General features: G+C 48.1%; 2 protein-coding genes across 8 annotated transcripts in view; one reads left to right on the top strand and one right to left on the bottom strand.

The window, feature by feature from the left end:
* Positions 1-154: 154 nt before the first annotated feature.
* Positions 155-7089, bottom strand: ZFYVE19 (zinc finger FYVE-type containing 19). Of its 2 annotated transcripts, XM_045900331.3 has the most exons (11): positions 6891-7086; positions 5518-5639; positions 5300-5353; positions 4795-4913; positions 4550-4695; positions 4110-4221; positions 1835-2044; positions 1311-1390; positions 892-990; positions 650-777; positions 155-565 (listed from the first exon to the last, which is right to left on the bottom strand). In XM_045900331.3, exons 1-11 carry the CDS (start codon positions 6942-6944, stop codon positions 487-489), a joined length of 1203 nt encoding a protein of 400 aa, XP_045756287.1. In that variant the 5' UTR covers positions 6945-7086; the 3' UTR covers positions 155-486. The 2 variants fall into 2 exon arrangements, with proteins under 2 accessions (XP_045756287.1, XP_045756288.1); XM_045900332.3 differs by lacking the exon at positions 5300-5353 and having other exon boundaries at positions 6891-7089.
* Positions 7090-7252: 163 nt separating this feature from the next.
* The window catches only part of DNAJC17 (DnaJ heat shock protein family (Hsp40) member C17), a 39922-nt gene continuing 26763 nt past the window's right edge, over positions 7253-20411 (top strand). For all 6 annotated transcript variants that reach the window (XR_010405053.1, XR_006795012.3, XM_064570671.1 and 3 more), the window contains exon 1: positions 7253-7393. Coding sequence is in view for 4 of the 6 variants with exons in the window: in XM_064570671.1 (XP_064426741.1) it covers positions 7316-7393 (78 nt within the window). In the remaining 2 variants the exon portion in view is untranslated. The remainder of the gene's footprint in view (positions 7394-20411) is intronic.

Consider the following 20411-nt stretch of genomic DNA (forward strand, 5'->3'; position numbering starts at 1 on the left):
ATGGGACTGTTCCTGCCTGGAGAAGCCTGCAGGATGGCCCCACCTTTTTCCTCACTCCATAGGACTGGACTTTGAGTAGAAATCCTGTTCTTGCCACCTCTCCAGGGGCCCAGGCTCAGAGCCCACAGGGTTCTAGAGATAAGAGTTGCTGGGCTTAAGACATCAACATTTTTTATTAGATCCACTAAGTGCCGGGGAAGGGCCCTGGGCCCTTGAGCAAGTTTCAAGGCTCATCACCCTTAGATTCAGTCTCGTCTCTTCCCTACCACACCTCATTCCCAGTCCAGGCTTGGCTGTTGGTGGGCTCCTGACTTCTGCCTTTGCTCTGGCTCCCCCCAGTTATCATCTCAAATGGAGAGTCCTTCCTTCCTTCCAGGGACACTGAGGCTCAGGAAAGGGCGCATCCATGAGCAATCTAGGCTGACTCACTCTCCCATTGGGTGCCCTGAGGCTGGGCCCAGAGGTGGGCTTGCCTGCCTGGTTTCCTCAGTGCTCTCGGCCTGAGCGCGGTGGGCAGTAGGGAGACGTCTGGTGCTCTTTAATTTCAAAGGCATCGTGGCCTTCCCTGTGGAGCAGAGAGAGACAGGTCAGGGGTCATGGATGGCCCTCGACTTCTCCCAGTGGAACAGAACATTCCACCCGCCCTCACCGGAAGCAGCGGGCGCAGTAGAGGTCCCCGTCGCAACCAGTGCAGCGCAAGATGGCGTCCTCATTGCAGATGCAGCACCAGGGGAGCTCCTCTTCCTCAGCCTCGGGCCTGGCAGCCATGGCCTGGGCCTGCCGGGACCGGAGAGGAATGGGGGAGAGAAGTAAGATGTGTGGGAGACTGCTGCAGGAGCAGCTGGCCAGGCAGGGAGGGAGGCTGTGGTGGCGGCTGGTGGCTTTTCTCACCTCAGGCTCTGCCCTGCAGGACTGGGCCCGGGCTCGGAGAACGGGCTCCACAGGGATGTTAAAGCCACTTGCCTCATCCAGGGCAGCTTCTTCCGTAAGCTGTGGACAGGGCGAAGAGGTGCAGCTCCCTGTTCCAGGCCTAGACCCTGACCCTCTTCCCCACAAGTATTTCTGTGCTCTGTGGCCTTAGCTTCTCAATCCATCTCCCTTATCTATTGCCTGTGGCTGCTGATACCCCATCTCCAGGGGCCAGTAGGCAGGTCTGGGTCATAGGGACAGTGGGGCCCCAGCCAGAACAGGAGCTGCAGAGAGGCCATTCAGCACGAGAGTGGAAGCAGGGTGAATGGGGCCGGGTGGGGGGTGGGGCAGTGAGACAGGGACAGGACAAGGCAGGGTCAGGTGGGTAAGGCAGGGCCCACCTGCCGCAGGACTCTCTGGATGGCTGTCTCCTCGTCCTCATCATCATCACTGTCTGGGAGGTGATAGTCCTGGAGGGTCACTTGAAGAAGGAACGACAGGAGCAGGGGAGGAGGAGTAACATGGAGAGAGTTCACCTGAGTAGCTGTAGTTTTGCCCCCAGGAGCTGGTTGGCTTTCCAGTGGCACTTGTTCCAGAGCTAGGCAGCCTCTGTAGCCACTGATCAGATCCTGCCCTTCCCTGCCCCACCCTGCAGGGCTGGGGGACAGGAACAGAAGACTTTGCACCTGAAGAGACTGGGGGTCCCGGGCCCCTGATGCCTGCTATGTATTACTTTTCCACTCCTTTGCCCCAGTAAAGGAGTGGCTCTCGTGGCTCTGGGCAGAGCTCGAGACCCCTGGGCACAGGAAGTCCCAGCACCTGATTCAGCGTGGCCGGGAGTCGCCATTTTGTAGAGGTTGGCCTGGGGGTGGGTGGGGGGGCCTGCCCGATGGACATGAGTGAGTTGCTGCTTCCCAGCCCCTACCTTTATCAGGGTCCTGGCCCTGAAGCACAGCCAGGCGCTTGGCGAGGACCAGGATCCTCTCCTGCCTCGTGTTCTCTTCCCGCAGCTCGATCGCTGCCTCAGCCAGCAGCCTGCTCTTCTCCTCTTCCAGGGACCAGGTGGCCTGCCCCGTGGAATTAGCGCTCTGGCCCTCTGGGCCACCTCGGTTGAGGTCATTCTGGACGGAGGCGGCTGGAAGGAGAGAAGCAGTCAGGGAGGCAGAGATATTCCAAGATCTCTCATCAGAAGCCAGTGAGCCCATTTCTCTACTTCCTTTAAAAACCATAGATTATCAGCTTTTTGTTCAGCATTAGCTCCTGTGGTTTATATTACCAATAAAATCTATTTTTCCTCCATTTTTCCAAATGTAAAAATACTAGTAATCTTAGACATGTTTTTTTCCAACTACATCCATCCCCACTCCTGATATTTTTACATGTTGCCCTTAGGGTGGGTATTCCACAGTATGAGCATCACTCCCCAAAAAGATGAGGATATGGGGACACTAAGCCTCAGCCAGTCTCTCTGCCTTACAGGCTGGCGTGAATATTTCCAGGCAGCAGCACAGAGAGGACATGAGAGATCAGGTTCTTTATGGCCCTAGGCAGGAAGCTTTCTACGAGAGTGGGTGTGGCTCTGACATGGTCCCCTTTAGCTCAGCGTTTCAGAGCAGGAGATTCAAAATCAGACAGCTCTGGGTTAAAGTCCCAGCGCTGCCACTTAATACCTGTGACCTTGGTCAAGTTCCTTAAGCTCATCAGGCCTCAGTTTCCTTGTTTATAAAATATGGATAATAATAGTATGTACAAGATCATGGAGAATAGTCAATGAGATTATATCTCTAAAGCAGAGCTTCTCAATCTTGGTTCATTGATATTTTGGACAGGACAATTCTTTGTTGTGGGGCCTGTCCCATGCCCTATATGATGTTGAGCAGCATCCCTAGCCTCTGTTTGCTAGATGCCAGTGGCACGCTCTAAGCTGTGACAACCAGAGAGTCTCCAGATATTGCTATATGGGCCCCCCTGGGAAAATCATCCCTGGTTAAGAACCCCTGCTCTGAAGCATTTGAAGAGCGCTGTCCAGAATTTTTTATAGTAACAGAAATGTTCCATATCATTGTATTTGTGCTGTCCAAGACTGTAGTTCAACAGCATTTCAAATGTGGCTAGTACCATAAGGAACTGAGTTTTAAATTTCATTTAATTATTATTAGTTTTTTTTTTTTTTTTAAAGTAGGCTCCACGCCCAGTATGGAGCCAACGCAGGGCTCAAACTCACAACCCTGAGATTAAGGCCTGAGCTGAGATCAAGCCTAACCGACTGAGCCACGCAGATGCCCCAAATTTCATTGAATTTTATTTATTTATGGATTTATTTATTTATTTTCTAAAGATTTTATTTATTTATTTATTTATTTATTTATTTATTTTTAAAGATTTTATTTACTTATTTGACAGAGAGAGACACAGTGAGAGCAGGATCACAAGCAGGGGGAGAGGGAGAGGGAGAAGCAGGCTTCCTGATGAGCAGGGATCCCGATGTGGGGCTCGATCCCAGGACCCTGGGATCATGACCTGAGCCGAAGGCAGACGCTTAACGACTGAGCCACCCAGGCGCCCCAGATTTTATTTATTTGACACAGAGAGAGAGAGATAGTGAGAGCAGGAACACGAGCAGGGGGAGTGGGAGAGGGAGAAGCAGGCTCCCCGCCGAGCAGGAAGCCCGATGCGGGGCTCAATCCCAGGATTCTGGGATCATGACCTGAGCGGAAGGCAGACTAACGACTGAGCCACCCAGGTGCCCCTCATTGAATTTTAATTAAATTCAAATAGCCTCTTCCTCATCCTTATCATTAGCATCATTGCAGAGAACATTCGCTGAACACTTACTATAAGCCAGGCAGGGCCTTAAGTGCTTATTAGATTATCTCACTTACTTCTCGTGATTTCCCTGTGAGGTGGGTTTTACCACATACACCTCCATTTTATAGCTGAGGATAGGGAGACTTAGGTCACAAAACTTTCTCAGAGTCACAGAGCTAGTTTAAGTGGTAGAATAAGAAGTCACTGTCTGATTCTAAAGCCCGCACACTTATCCACGAGGCTTACACTGACTCCTGTTGGACTAAACTGTAGTTTACAATGTTGATTGGTCTCTGATTTATATTTGTGTCCCAGAGGGTGGGCAGCAGAGCCCGTCCTACTTGGGAAGGAGTGGGGGGCAGGTCCCTGGGGGACCCAGGTGGAGAAGTTACCTGGGCCTCCTCGTTGCCAGCTCTCATCAATAGCCACCTTCGCGGCCAGCTGTGTCAGCAGATCCTGTGCCTGTTGGGCTTGGGTCCTGGTGTCTGGTGGCTGATGTGCCTGCTGAGAGGAGGGAACTTCAGTGGGGAGCCAGGGGAGGGGGGAAGGCAACACTGTAAGGTGCAGAATAGTCTAGGTTAGGGGTGGATGCTGAAGAGTTTCCAAAGCTCAGGGAAAGGAGACTAATCCAGGGCCCATATAGATCTGGCCATTCTTTCCTGCCCCACCCCATCCTACTGCTTGTCCCTGGTTCCTTGGCCTCGCAGCAGGCCTGAGGAGCAAGAGGTGAGGATGGGAGGTTTTGCCAATTCCTACAAAGTACATAAGTATACATGTATCTGGGCTTCTGCAAGGTCCTTATCCTAGGACCCCTGTCCCCCCAAGTACTCACAGGTTGGGGGGTCTGGGAAGGTGGAACTCTGCCCTGCAGTGCAGCAAGCCGTGCCTCCATCTCCTGGGTGGAAGGGATGGAACCCCGGGGTTCATCCCTCAGTGCAGCTAGCCTGGCTTCTATCTCCGCCTGTGAGGCCACTGACTCTGAAATGGGTATGGAGAAGCCCTGTAAGATCCCGAGGAATCCTAGTCCCAGGAGGCGTGGATGGTATCTTTTAGGTCACCCAGTCTGCCCCCACTCACTGGGCTTGTTCTGCTGGCGGAGCCGCGCTAGGCGCTCAGCAATGACTTGGTCTTGTTGGATCAGTCCCTGGCTCTGGACAGTGCTGGGCTTCTGCTTGGCTTCCAAGGCAGCCACACGCCTGGGAGGGTATGAGATTAGGCTCTTGAAGAATGCAGAAGGGAGGGGTGAAGGCACCCACTTGCCGTTTCCCATTCAAATCACTTCTAGGCATCCAGGGCGGCCTCCAATGGACAATATTCTGTGGTCCTCATTCATGTCACCCTGCAGCCCAATCCAGCTGACCAATCGAAGGGTCTGGCTGAGAGGACAAGGTCTACCAAGAAATGTTTCTGGAGAGAGGGCTGATGAGCTACTGTCTGAGCCCAAGAGGGCAGTCAGGAGGCTGAGAGATGATTTTCTCTGGACCCTGTGCTCATCTGATCTAGAGGCTGGGAAGAGAGTCCTACCCTATGGCTCCTTTGTCTTTTCCCCATCCCTATTTGTCTCTGTCTGTTCAGCACTTACTTCTTGTAGTTCTGAGGTGGTGACCACTTGGAGGCATTGGCAGGAGAAGATCCTCTATAGAGAAGATATCTGGTATCAGAAGTCCCGCCATCTGCCAGTCAGTACCTCCCACCCCAAACACTTCCTGAGCTGATCTCTCGCCACAGAGCACAAAGCTGTGTGGGCTGGCCAGCCGACTGGTACCATGCTTGGCTAAACCCTTGACCATGTCAACTCACCTGGTCAGGACCTCGTGGCACTGCTTGCAGACTTTCTGTTGGGTATTCCCAGTCCGGGGCACCACTGCACTGAAGCTAAGGCAGCCAGAACAGAAGGCCCGGCCACAATTCTTACAGCCATACTACAAGAAACATGAAGTAGGAGGTTCCATCTCTCACCCACCCCTGCACGCTCCTCCCTGGGACTCTCCAAGCACACAGAGAGGGAAGACACTGAAGTTGTGACCAGCTGCTGGGAGGAGGATGAGGAGTGGGGCCCCTAAGGCCTGGGGAGAGACAGGGGTGGAGGGTCTTTTATTCAAATCAAGTAAAGCTTTATGCAAAATTCCCATGCTTTCTACCCTGTCTTCAATTCCCCAATGCTGGGGTGTAGAAAACAAACAGGCAAAACTTCATGCTGCAAGTCACTGACTCTTAACAAAGGAGTATCAGAGAGTGCAGAGCCCCTGCCTTCTCTGCCTTAGCAGAGATGGAGGGTGGCTTGGCTTCAGTATGGGATAACAATGGCCTCCATTTATTAAGCACTTACTGTGTGCCAGGCACTAAATTCAGTACTTAACAATCATGATCTGATATAATCCTCAAAATTTATACACACTACTTTACTTAATCCTGATGACCACCATTAATTATTATTACTATCTTAGATGCGGTCAGAGAGGTTACATGACTTGCCCAAACCAAGGTGTTTCCATGAATAAGACAGCAGAGCTCAAATTTGAACCCTGACCACCCTGATTCCAAAACCCAGGTTTCTAAGTGCTACAGGGATCTGCATCCCTACTGCTATTCATTCATCCAATCTGGTTCCTATCTCCTGGTCACAACCGAGCAGAGGAAACCTATAGTTTACCAGGAGAACTTAGGGGCCTGTGCAGAGGACAAAAGAGGCTTTGCCATGGTGCCCCGGGAGCAGGAAGAAGGGCAGTAATCTAACTCAAGAAACCTGGGAAGGGCAGACTGCATGACGGTGAAGGTTTCAGAGCAAAGGGAGTAACCAGCATAGAGTGATGGAGAGTGGTCACAGGATAGTAACTAACACCGGGCTGCGGAGGAGCAAAGTGGAGGGAACGAAACAGCTGCATCTTATACTTGGTGGAGAGAAAAGCCTACCTTTCTAGAAAGGACAGGAACGTGCTCTACAGTTTATAGGGCACTTTCACCTCCAGCACCTCTCTGAACCCTCATGTCAACCCCGAAAGGGAGGGAGCGTTAGCCCAATTTTACAGAAATGGAAACTGAGGTTCAGTGACTTCATCAAAACCACACAGCTGGAAAGGGGCCATAAAACCAAGTCTACGGACTTCAAGTCCTGTGCTTTTCCTCCACTCCGGTCCTCCCTTGGCCCTCTAGCCCGCGGGGGGAAGACTCGCCTCCTTCTTGAAGAGGGTAAACTTGACAGCGCAGCCGTAGCACCTACTCTCCATTCTGGCGGCCGGCGAGGCGCCGCAGGTTCCACAAAACTGAGAGATCGCGACCGCCAGGTCCCGAGACCCTTGGACTTTCCCTAAGCCCCGCCCTCGCCCCACGCCTCTTCGCGCGGGCTTGCTGCGGCCTCTGGCAGGAAAATCGCGGTCCACGCTAGCCGGAGAGTGGTAGCGGCAGACGCGGGGGCTGCTGGGAGGCGTAGTTCATTCACGACTGCTCCCTTCCTTCGGAGGCAGTCAGGCCTGATCCAGAACACATTTCCCAGGGGGCTAAGCGCCATTCAGTCAGTTTGGGATGACAGTCCCCGGAAATCCCTACGCACGCTTAGACTCTTGGGAGTTGTAGTACGAATCCAGTCAGGGTTGGAACCATGGCGGTGACCAAAGAGCTCTTACAGATGGACCTGTACGCGTTGCTAGGTATCGAGGAGAAAGCAGCGGACAAAGAGGTGAGAACGGTGGTGAGGAGGGCCAAATCCGACTGGCCTGCTGGCCCTTCGTGTCTTGGCGCCTCGCCAGCGCTGGTACCCGCTTTCCCGGTTCCGCCGGGCCCTAGGGAGGGGAGTGGGGGGCGGCCCGACGGCCTCAGAGGCGGTTTCCCAGACGTTTCCTGGGTGGTCTGAGGGCCTCACGAAGAATTGGGGTGCACAGAAGGGAGGCTTCTAGCGCGGAGTACTGTGCTCTTCCTCTGGCCCTTGCCTAGGAGAGGCACCTGGATGAGCCTGAGAGGGAACCCGAGTCCCCTCCCTGCGCCTGCGCAGTGTCAGCCTCTGAGTCCGCTTTTGCCTTTTTTAACTTGAGGTTACTTCATAGTCACCCCCTGAAGGCTGACTGAACTCCGCTTAGAGCGTAGGGCGGAAAAAAGACCTGTCTCAAGGCTCCTGTACTCTCTTGTCATCCCTTTCTTGACAATGTGACCTGTGACTCTGCCATCTCTGTTTTCCATCCCAGCCCGTTGTTGCCCTCTGAAAACGTGCTAGTGGGCTCAAAGCGGGAGGATCAGAAGAGTAAAGGCAGAGGGCCTGAAGTTCCACGGGAAGGTGTTGATAAAGGTGCCAGGCAGTGGAATACTAACTGATCAAGCTGTAATTAGGATTTCTGTTATCTTCTGGATAATGGTGGAGGTTGTAGCAATGTAGGAAAGGGAGGCAGATAATTCATCAGATGAAAACTAATGCCTACGAATGGCCCTGTACTTCATGAGCTGTGTGAGCTTGTGAGAAGCAGCTCTGGGCAGAAAAGCAAGGAGATCAGTAGGGTCCTGAAGGAGGGATGCCGTCAGCCTGCACGTCACTGTCTCCTGCGACTGCAGCTGAAATCAGAAGTTGGCCATGGATGTGTACAGAACACCAAAAGCTTCTGCTACACCTGTCTCATAACTCTTAAAATTTAATATTAATAATGCCCAACACCTATATAGTACTTACTATGTGCTGGGCACTATTGTGAGTGCTCTACATTTTTTTTTTTTTTCAAGTATTTATTTGACAGAGACACAGCGAGAGCGGGAACACAAGCAGGGGAGTAGGAAAGGGAGAAGCAGGCTTCCGGTGGAGCAGGGAGCCCCATGCGGGGCTCGATCCCAGGACCCTGGGACCATGACCTGAGCCGAAAGCAGACGCTTAATGACTGAGCCGCCCCAGAGTGCTCTACATTTGTAAATTTAATTTGTACTTCATTAATAGTGAGAAATTACTTTGGACATTTTGCACCAAATCCCGCCAGTGTGTTGGAACCCCGAAATCGAGAACTTTTGAGGAAGGCAATTGGGAGCCGTTGATGTGTATATCACTCAGAGGTGGAGGTGGGTGGATGAGCTGCCACTAAGGGAGTTGGGTGAGGCCATTGTCTAGACAAGATACCAAGGTCTAAGCAGGCCAGTATCCAGTTTTCACTCAGATGAGATAAGGAATATGTGAGAAGGCTCTTTATAAAGGGTAAAAGGTGCTGTTCCTACCTGTTAGTAGGGGAGGCACAACTATAATATAAGGGAGAACATAGTAAATTCCTTAAGAGGGTATTATAAATGGCCAATAAGTACTTGAAAAGATGTTCAGTGCCCCTAATCATTAGGTAAATATAAGTCAAAAACCACAATGAGATACCACTTTATACCCATTATGATGGCTATTATTAAAAACAAACAAACAAACAAACAACCAAATACAGAAAGTAACAGGTGTTGACAAAGATGTGGAGAAACTGGAACCATTGTGCATTGTTGGTGGTGCATCTGCTGTGGAAAACTGTGGTGAGTCCTCAAAAAATTAAACATAGACTTATATGATTCAGGAATTTTACTTCTGGGTATATACCCAAAAGAATCGAAAGAGACTCAAATAGATATTTGTACGTCCATGTTCATAGTAGCGTTATTCACAATAGCTAAAAGGTGGAAGCAACCCAATTGGCCACCATTTCTCTTATGTGAGGTTCCTCTTACATGAGGTTCCTTGAGTAGTCAGATTCATGAGATAGAAAATAGAATGGCGGTTGCCAGGGGCTGGACGGAGGAGGTGGAATGAGAAGTTAATGTTTAATTGGTACAGAGTTTCAGTTTTACAAGATGTAAAAAGTTCTGGTGACTAATGGCAGTGATGGTTACACACTAATGTGAATGCACTTAATGCCACAGAACTGTACACTTAAAAATGGTTAAAATGGTGGGGTGCCTGGGTGACACAGTTGGTTAAGCATATGACTCTTGATTTTGGCTCAGGTCGTGATCTCAGGGTTGTGAGATCGAGCCCCACATCAGGGCTCTGTGCTGGTCATGGAGTCTGCTTAAGATTCTCTTTCCCCCTCTCCCTCCAACTCGCAAACCCCACCCCCCTGCTCTTGAGCCCTCTCTCTCTACAAAAAAAAAAAAAAAAAAAATTTACAAATGGTTAAAATGGTAAATTTTGTTATGTATATTTTACTTTTTATTTTTTAAATTAAAAAATTTATGTATGTATATATATATATATGTGAGAGAGAGCACGAGGTGCAGGGGGAGGGGCAGAGAGAAGGAGAGAGAGAGAATCCCAAGCAGGCTCCATGCTTGCCTGATGCGGGGCTCAGTCTCTCGACCCTGAGATCATGACCTGAGCCAAAGTCAAGAGTCAGAGGCTCAACTGACTGAGCCACCCAGGCTCCCCTGTTATATATATTTTATAACGAAAACAACCAACTAACCAAACCAAACCAAAACCAGCACAAAGAAGAATGTTTGACAAAGACCATATGTGGCCTCCTAAAATTTTTGGCCTTTTACAGAAAAAGTTTGCCTACCCCTACTAGAGTTAGGGGCAAGGTCAGCTCCACCTTTCTGTACATGGAACTTCCCCCTCTGCCGTCTTCCTAGTGTAACAAACCTAGGAGCCCAGAGTGGGCTAAACACCACCATTGGTGGAAATTTAGAGATTCAGCAATTCCTAGGTAGAGATTTTTGTTCCCATTCCAGCCTCAGAGGAGATAAGCAGGGCACGGTATTATCTTCTTGTAGAAAAGCCTTGAATTGAGGACCTGGGTTTGGTGTGGAAGTGCTCCTGGGGAGAGGATCATGCCCTGGGAATTCAGTCCCTTGCTAGAACCTGAAGCAGTGAGCCCCTTATTCTTACCTGCTCATGTGCGTATGTGTGTGCATGTGTGCATGGGTGCTCGCCCTTCCCCCTCACTCACTCACTCAGTCTCTGCTGGGGCAGGGCCCCAAGGTTTGCCAATATGAAGAGTATGTCATGAATTAATGCCATTTGCAAACCCTCAAGAGATTCTGAATTAATCTCAGGAATTACCTGGGCGACTGCAGTGGCCTTCTAGCCCTTTTTCTAGTTCTGCTCTTGCCCCCTTGAGCCTCTTCACACAGCAGCCAGAGTGAGCCTTTAAAAATGTGAATCAGGGGCACCTGGGTGGCTCAGTTAGTTAAGAATCTGCCTTCGGCTCAGGTCATGATGTCGGGGTCCTGGGATCCAGCCCCACATGGGACTCCCTGCTCAGCGGGGAGCCTGCTTCTCCCTCTCCCTCGGTCCCTCCCCCTGCTCTCGTGCTCTCTCTCAAGTAGATAAACAAATAAATCTTAAAAAAAAAATGGGAATCAGATTGTGTCACCTCTGCCCCAACTCCCCAGTGGCTTCTCATCAGTCTTAGAATGAAACCTGGGAATGCTTGGGTGGCTCAGTCAATTAAGAATCTGTTTTCTGTTCAGGTCACAATTCTGGGGTCCTGGGATGGAGCCCCACATCAGGCTCCCTGCTTAGCGGGGAGCCTGCTTCTCCCTCTCCCTCTGCCCTTTGCCACGCTCATGCTCCTTTTCTCTCTCTCTTTCTTTCAAATAAATAAATAAAATCTTTAAAAAAAAAAAAAGAAAGAAAGAAACCTGAAGGCCTTCTCCGGCCTGTGGGGCCCATGTTACCTTTCCTTCATGTTCCTTACCATCCTCCCCTTGCTCACTAAGCTCTTGCCATCTCAGTCCTCCTGTGACTTCTTTTTAAATTGTGCTAAAATATGCATAACATAAAATTTACCATCTTAACCCCTTTTTGAGTGCACAATTCCAGTGGCATTAAGTACATACCCATTGTGCAAAAATCACCCACTGCCCATCTCCAGAACTTTTCCATCATCCCACACTGAAATTCCATAGCATTAAACATTAACTCTCCATTCCCTTCTCTACTATTCTACTTCTTTTCTCTGTAAACTTGACTATTCTATGTACCTCATGTAAGTGAATGTACAAATATCATATATTTGTTCTTTTGTGTCTGGCTTTTTTTACTTAACAGTTTTCTCAAGTTTCATCCATGCTGTTGCATGTATCAGTATTTCCTTCCTTTTTATGTTGTTGTTTGTAAAATTTATATATATATATATATATATATTTTAAGATTTTATTTATTTATTTTTAAAGGTTTTATTTATTTATTTGTCAGAGAGAGAGAGAGCACAAGCAGGCAGAAGGAGAGGGAGAAGCAGGCTCCCCACTGAGCAAGGAGCCTGATGTGGGACTACATCCCAGGACCCTGGGATCATGACCTGAGCCGAAAGCAGCTGCTTAACCAACTGAGCCACCCAGACATCCAAAGATTTTATTTTTTTAAGTAATCTCTACACCCAGCGTGGGGCTGGAACTCACAACCCTGAGATCAAGAGGTGCATGCTCTATCGACTGAGCCAGCCAGGCACCCACCCATTTTTAAGTTTGAATAATATTTCATTGAATGTATATACCACATCACCACATTTGGTTTATCCATTCATCTGTTCACAGACATTTAGATGATTTCTACCTTTTGACTGTTGTGAATAATGCTCCTGTGAACACAAGTGTATAAATATCACTTTGTCAATTCTTTTGGATCTATACCCATAAGTGGAATTGCTAGATCATATGATAACTCTATGTGTAATGTTTTGGGGGAACTCTGTACTGCCTCCCACAGCAGCTACACCATTGTACATTCCCACCAGCAGTGTACAAGGGCTCCAATTTCTCCACAACACTTGTTATTTTCTCTTTTTTGGGGAGTAATAACCTTCCTACTGGGTGTGAAATGGGCCTCTAGTGATTTTTTTTTTCAAACTCACCTAACACATTCTTGCTTCAGGGCCTTTATACCTGCAAATCCTTCTGCTTAGAACATCCTTCTCTGGCAGTTGTATATCATCATCTCACATCTGCACCTTATTCAGATTGCTATTCAAATATAACGCTCTCAAAGAGGCTTTCCCTGACCACCAATTTAAATTCGGTACCCCTACACCTTACTCTGCTATATATATTTCTAAGTAGTACATCTCACTACTTATGCTCACTACCACAATGATCTGTGGTAGCGAGTACCCATCTGCTTGCCATAGGTCTCCCCCATTAGAATGGAAAAAATCCAGGAAGGAAAGGACTTTCTCTCTTTCGTTTATTGCTGTGTCTCTAGCACCTAGAACAGTATCTAGCACTTGATATGTGCTCGATAAATACTAGTTGAGTGATTGGATGAATATGCATTATTATTTTCTTTTTTTTTTCAAGATTTTATTTATTTATTTGACAGAGAGAGACACAGCGAGAGAGGGAACACAAGCAGGGGGAGTGGGAGAGGGAGAAGCAGGCTTCCCGCCGAGCAGGGAGCCCGATGCGGGGCTCTATCCCAGGACCCTGGGAACATGACCTGAGCCTAAGGCGGACGCTTAACGACTGAGCCACCCAGGTGCCCCGCATTATTATTTTCTTAGTAATACTTTGTGACAAAGTGAAATTACTAGACCAAAAGTAAATATATTTAAAAGCTTTTAAAAAAATTTTTTGGGGGACCACCTGGGTGGCTCACTCTGTTAAGTGTCTGCCTTTGGCTCAGGTCATGATCCCAGGGTCCTGAGATGGAGCTCCATGTTGTTGGGCTCCCTGCTCAGCAGGGAGTCTGCTTCTCCCTCTCCCTCTGCCGCTTCCCCTGCTTGTGCTTACTCTCTCTCTCTGCCTGTCTGTGTCAAATAAATAAATAAATAATCTTTGAAAAAATAAAAATAAATACAACTTTAAAAACCTCTAAAAAAACTTTTTTTAAGTAATCTGTACACCCAACATGGGGCTCAAACTCACAACCCTAAGATCAGGAGTTGTATGCTCTACTGACTGAGCCAGCCAGGCGCCCCTAAAAGCGATTTCAAAGTTGTCTTTCAGAGAGGTAGTACCAACTTTCACTCTCACCAGGTAGGCAGGATTGCCCATCCTCTGCTTGCAGCCCCTGCTCCATTCTTGAATGCAGCATGCTCTGTGCTCCATGCCCTTCCCAGAACATTGGACCTTTATTAAATCAAGCTTTACAGTGTTCTCCCTGTTTCTTTTTGGTTTCCTTTCCTGTTCTCCATGTGTGTTTCAGAGGAGAGTGGAAACATTTCCCACAAACATCTGATTCCACAAACTTTTATTAAGTGCCTAGCATGTGTCAGCCTCAGAGTCTGGTGCTAGGGATACAAATGTGAAGAGAGCAGTCCCCGTAGGGTTGTCCCATCTTGCCTGTTTCCACCTTCTCCATCTCTTGTTCCTATGGCCCATCATTTTGGAATGCAGAGGTTAAGTCGATAATTCTAGAAGTTGATGCTTTCTAATCAGATGATGATTTTTTTTTAATATTTTATTTATTTATTCATGAGGGTCACAGAGAGAGAGAGAGAGGCAGAGGGAGAAGCAGACTCCCCGCTGAGCAGGGAGCCTGATGCAGGACTCGATTCCAGGACCCTGGGATCATGACCGAGCCGAAGGCAGATGCTTAACCATCTGAGCCACCCAGGCGCCCCCAGATGATGATTTCTTAGAGAGTGTAACTTGGTATAGAAAATAACAGTTTTTCTAACTAATCTTAACAAGTAAGGCCAAGAATTGTTGTTTGTTATATCTACCATATGTTGAAAGTGGATGGAAATTATAATACAGAGCATCAAGCAATGTTGGGAATTGCAGCTGTGCTTTAATCATCACCTTTGTATTTATTAGCAGTGATAGGAAAGTGGACTTTGACTCCAAAGTCATTGTAAGTCATTGACTCCATGACTTACCTAGTTGTGACCTTGATCAAATATTTTACCTCTGTGTGCCTTGGCTTCTCTGTCTGCACAATGGGAATGATGGCAGCCCCTCCCTGCCAGCATTGTTGTGAGGCTTGATCCAGGTCAAGCATTTAGCATGGCACCTGGCACAGAGTGAATACTCACTGCATGTTAGCTCTTCCTGTTAACATTGTCCTTCCACCTTCCTTACACTGGAAGATCTGAAGTCAAATACACATCTCCCACAACTCACATCTAAGGGTGCCCTCCACCCCTCAGCCCTTCTCACTCATTCCAGTCCTGACAGACCAGGGCGGCCTCAGTGATTCCTGCAGCAGTCTAGGTAGAAAGGAGGTGGGGAATCAGGTAGAACAAAATTGAGGATCAGCAGAGTCCACTGTTCAGTTCAGATCTGCAGATGAATGGAATATATCACCAAGAACAAGGTACCATGTGGGCATAGTGGGATTTAGAGCTGAAGCAGACATCAGTCTGCTTTCTGCCAGCTCACACAGTATAGTAAACAATGAATGTTGACGTAGATTGAAAGAGGTTCCATTAAAATATTTAAGGAAAGTGCTGTAAGAAGAAGGTACGAGTCATATAATGCCGGGATCAGGGAAGACTTCCCTGAGGAGGTATTTTTGTGCAAGACCTTGAGTAGAGAAAAGAATATATCGCAGCGGGGATCTTCACAGTTGTTGACTCTCTTCATTTTATAGACGGGAGGATCCAGGTCCAGCAAGGTTATGGAACTTGCTCGAGATCACCCAGAGAGTAAGCGTCAGACCCAGACTGGAGCCCCAGTTTAATATTTTTCCCACTTCTGTGCAGCTGACACATGTCTTTGTTGTCTATTGTGGCCTTACCTTTCATCTGAAGCCCTTTGAAGGGTACATAACTCACTGTATCTTGGCAAGTAGTGCTTGATGAAGCCTGGTGCTTGAAAATGCATTTTGATGAACTCTTTGAAGACTCAAATTTTAAGTCTATTTACCAGGAAAACTACCAAGGACACTTAATATTGACATTTTCAGGAAGGGATGTTAAATTATAGCATGTAAGTTACTTTAAGAAAAAGGCTATCTTTCTTGTATGCTAGCTAATACCTTTATTTAAACTCCATATTTCTGTTATGCTCTAGAAGGGGATACACCAACACTCTTTCTTCCAGAATTAAGAAGAGTAAGTCTTGGGGCGCCTGGGTGGCTCAGTCGTTAAGCGTCTGCCTTCAGCTCAGGTCATGATCCCAGGGTCCTGGGATCGAGCCCCGCATCGGGCTCCCTGCTCCGTGGGGAAGCCTGCTTCTCCCTCTCCCACTCCCCTTGCTTGTGTTCCCTCTCTCGCTGTGTCTCTCTCTGTCAAATAAATAAATAAAATCTTAAAAAAAAAAAAAAGAAACCTTCCTCTTAAAAAAAAAAAAAGAAGAGTAAGTCTTTGAAGACAGAGGACAGAGAAGGGTTTCAAGGAACAGCATGAGCATGTAGGTATAGAAGTCAAAATGCCGGGCGCCTGGGTGGCTCAGTCGTTAAGCGTCTGCCTTCGGCTCAGGTCATGATCCCAGGATCCTGGGATCGAGCCCCGCATCGGGCTCCCTGCTCCGCGGGAAGCCTGCTTCTCCCTCTCCCACTCCCCCTGCTGTGTTCCCTCTCTCGCTGTGTCTCTCTCTGTCAAATAAATAAATAAAAAATCTTAAAAAAAAAAAAAAAGAAGTCAAAATGCCTGGCATGACAAGGAATGGGGCATTGCCTAGGGCGTGTTGAAGATGTGGCGGGAGAACAATCTGAAAAATGTATCTTTGGACCTCTAGGTGCTACAGTGGTTGGACTTGATTCTGTGGGCATCTGGGAGCCATTTCTGGATTTGAGGTGTCCCTGACTCAGTCCACTGTCTCCAACAGGAGGCTTTCCCAAAGCCTCTTACTTCCAGACAAGGCTTTGAGGCCTCGAGGTTGGGCACGGAGCCTGGTTTCTCTTGATGGCAGTCATTTGTTCACTAGGGGCTTGACTAGCACTGGGCGGTCCCGGGAGGTAGGTCTCTAGTCTTCCCAGCATCTCTCTGATGGTTAACTCACTCCTGGGTTTTGCTGTTTGGCTGGAGCTCTGGATTTTTGAAGTTACTTGGCTGCCTGTTAAGTCAAAAGGAATGATTCATATGTTTGTAAGCGGCAAGTTATTCATTAGCATTCAAGATAATACCTCACATTTATATGATACCAAAGTGCTTTCACATAAATTATCTCATTTGATGTGATCTTCAAGACAGGCCTGTGAGGGGCGCCTGGGTGGCTCAGTTGTTAAGCGTCTGCCTTCGGCTCAGGTCATGATTCCAGGTCCTGGGATCGAGCCCCGCATCGGGCTCCCTGCTCCGCGGGGAAGCCTCCTTCTCCCTCTTCCACTCCCCCTGCTTGTTTTCCCTCTCTTGCTGTGTCTCCCTTTGTCAAATAAATAAATAAAATCTTAAAAAAAAAAAAAAAAAAAGGCCTGTGAGATAGGCAAGGACTATTAGGTCCAATTTATAGATCAAAAGACTAAGACTCAAGAGGTTAATTGATTTGCCCAGCCTAAGGTGGCTAATAAATGCAGAGTGCTTGCCCAAACCCAAATTTTCTACTTCTCTTTCAGAGCTTTTTTTTTTATGACCCACACTTCAGGAGCAATTAGGGCAACAAGAGATGGATCTGTGAGCCCCATAGTACCTCATGACTCCATCTGAGACACACAGATTTGACTCTGAGTAAAGCTGCCCTGCCCAGATGGACTTGACAGGTATTAAGCTGATCTAGACAGCTTGAGGGAGTACATTAAAATGTGTGTTCAAATTACCACAGTGCAGTTTTCATTTCATCTAGGGCAGCATTCAAAATACTCTGCATCCAGGGATGCCTGGCTGACTCAGTCGGTAGAGCATGCGACTCTTGATCTTGAGAGGGCAAGCTGGGAGAAAGGCAGAAGAAGAGGAAGAGAATCTCAAACAGACTCTGTTGAGCATGGAGCCTGACTCAGGGCTTGATCCCAGGACTCTGAGATCATGACCTGAGCCAAAACCAAGAGTCGGTTGCTGAGCCACCCAGGCACCCTGATAAATAAATCTTAAAAATCAAAAACAAAATAGTCTCCATCTGAATAGTTGCTTTCCCAATTTTTGCTGTTCCTGAGTACTGTTATCTACTTATTACTATTTTTCTTTAAATTGACTCACTTCTTTCTACTAATATAAATTTGTTTTTATGGGGAAAAAAGAAATGAATGAGATGTTGGAAATACCGAGGCCTAGAGAGGAGGAGTTCCTCACCCTGAGAAATGGCAGAGACGGAGCAGAGAGAACGGCTTTGGGGCTGGGGACCCAAGTCTCCAGGGCTTGAGGGTTACAGCAGGCAGTGGGGAAAAGTGTGGGGCAGCCAGATCCAAGATATCTGACAGATATGAGGGGGTAGGAATCTACAACCTGAGGGAAGCAGGTGGGCAAAGATTTTGGAGTCTGAGCCTGATATAGGGATGCTTAGGGTAAGGATGGGAGGGAGGAGGTGGGGCCGTAGATGGGGTTCCAGGTGGGTAGCTGGTTTGGGGAAGTGGGCTGAGAAGAATGGCAGGGCAGGGGTTGAGGCCCAGGAGGGAGTGCTGGGAGGGCTAAAGGAAGGGGGGGACCCAGAGACGAGAGCCTGAGGGTTGTGAGGAGCTGAACAGTGACCACAGGGATGGTCCAAGGACCCAGATTCAAAGGGGGCTTAAGGGCAACATTTGGGGAGAAGCAGGTCAGGCCCTGTGCCCAGTCCCACTTGTTCCAGGCTGTATAGGTCATGTCTTGGCCATGGGCCATGGTTAGCATCCTGAGAAAGATGTTGGTGTGAGGTCTGAGTTCCCCCAGAATCATCTCAGTACCACCGGCTGGCTCACATTTGGGAGCATTGACCTGAAGGGGCTGGTCTCGGGGGTGGGGCTGGCACCCTGCCTGTCATGAGCCTTAGGAGCAGTGCAGTTTTTGTAGTGACCAGGCACTTGGGGATTTCTCGGCAGTGCTGTTGCAGGGTGGGCCACAGGCTATCAGGAATGAAAATGACCAATATGTCAGGCAGAGGGGACTTCTGCATAAGTGCCCAGAGCTCTGTGGTTTACTGCCTGCCTGCGACACCGGACAGTTGCTTAACCTCTGGTGTTCCAGCTGGTGCAGGGATGAGGAGATGTCTGCCTCTCCGAGGCTTGGGGAGAAATTAAATTGCTCCCTGGGCCGTGATTACTGACTGTTCCCATTCCTGCACCCAGACCTGATAATGGTCTTCTAGCTGATTCACCCTTCTGGTTTGTTCTCTTAGTACCTGTTGTCACACAGAGTGGTCTCCTTATCTGTCTTCTGTATGAGTCTGACCTATGAGTCTGACTTTTGAGAACGGGGCTTAATTACCTGTACCACTTACTTACCTGGTTCCAAGTTTTATTATAAGAAGGGAACAGCAGCCTTTAAAAAAAAATAATGATCTCTTCTTTGTAGGGCACCTTTCTTTTAAGTTAATGGTGGCTATCTTATGTTTATGGGACCCCTTAGCGCCTTGCTTTTTTTTGAGTAAGTCAGGAGTTTGTTCTCCTCAAGAGGTGAAACTGGAGTCAGGTGGATTGTCAGAGGCCCTACTGTGTGCCTGGCACAAAGCCCAGTGGAGATGGTGGGAGACCCACCTCCCAGCCCACTCCTCTGCTCTGGGCTCAGGTTGCTACAAGTGGCAGAACCAGTTATGGAGCCTCTGGGAAAGGCTGGGTGGCTGGTTATTCATGATTCATTCATCCTCTCTGTGATGTGGGTTCTGGGGCATAAAATTTAGTTCCCATTGTGGTTCTGAAAGTCTACTCTAGTGATTTTTTCCCTTTTTCAGACTTGGTTTCTCAAGAGTCGGGGTTAGCAGGTGGAAGGGAAAATTGTGAAATAGAGGTAAGATGTCCCGGGGTCAGGACAGCACTCACTTCTCCGTGGCTCTGAAGTAATTGACAGAGTTGAGGCTTTCTCATTGTGTTTTGGCTGAGAACAAATGGATGTTTGTGCCTTTCATTCAGTAGGTATTTATTGTGTACCTACTGAGTGCCAGGTCCTGTTCAGTGTACTGTTCTGGGCCCTGGGGATAAACAAAACTCCCTGCCCCATAAAGCACATTCCCTTTTTTTGTAAGGGAAACCCCCATACTTTCCTATACCCGTGGGCTCTCATTTGAGGTACAATTACAATTGTAAAATGAAAAAATTTTTTTTAAGATTTTATTAATTTATTTGAAAGAGAGAGCGTGTGCCTGTGCACGAGCAGAGGGGAGGGGCAGAGGGAAAGGGAGAAGCAGATTCCCTGCTGAGCATGGAGCTCAACGCAGGGCTGGATCCCAGGACCCTGAGATCATGACCTGAGCCAATATCAGACATTAACCAACTGAGCCACCCAGACGCCCCTGAAATAAAATGTTTTTAATTAAAAAAATTTCTTTTTAATTTTAAAAATTGTAAAATTATTTTAAAAGAACCAAAACAGTTGGGGCACCTGTCTGATTCATTCAGTACAGTATGCAACTCTTGATCTTACGGTTGTGAGTTCAAGCCCCACATGGGGTATAGAGATTACTTAAAAATAAAAAAATCCTTAAATAAATAAGTAAGAGAACCACAACAGCTTATCTGTTTTTCCAGACCATGCCAGAAAAGAAACAGCAGATTAGAGGCACTTGAAGGAAAGTGCTGGTATCTGGTACCGACTAATAGAGACTGACTAGGGAAGAGACAGGAAAACTATAGAAAGAGTAGAGTTTAAGATCATTGCCTCCTAGGGCGCCTGGGTGGCTCAGTCGTTAAGCGTCTGCCTTCGGTTCAGGTCATGAGCCTGCATCGGGCTCTGTGCTCCGCGGGAAGCCTGCTTCTCCCTCTCCCAGTCTCCCTGCTTGTGTTCCCTCTCTTGCTGTGTCTCTCTGTCAAATAA

Source organism: Mirounga angustirostris, unplaced genomic scaffold (assembly GCF_029215605.1).
Source record: "Mirounga angustirostris isolate CCGP_5_RB_7025 unplaced genomic scaffold, mMirAng1.0.hap1 SCAF_9, whole genome shotgun sequence".
NCBI classification, from domain to species: Eukaryota; Metazoa; Chordata; class Mammalia; order Carnivora; family Phocidae; genus Mirounga; species Mirounga angustirostris.

Excerpts from the sequence above, each read along its gene's own strand:
- ZFYVE19 (XM_045900331.3), bottom strand. The coding sequence starts at position 6,944 with ATGGAGAGTAGGTGCTACGGCTGCGCTGTCAAGTTTACCCTCTTCAAG. Across the intron at positions 4,914-5,299 it reads CCACCTCAGAACTACAAGAA|GCGTGTGGCTGCCTTGGAAG; the intron begins GTAAGTGCTGAA and ends ATACCCTCCCAG. Across the intron at positions 566-649 it reads TACTGCGCCCGCTGCTTCCG|GGAAGGCCACGATGCCTTTG; the intron begins GTGAGGGCGGGT and ends TCTGCTCCACAG.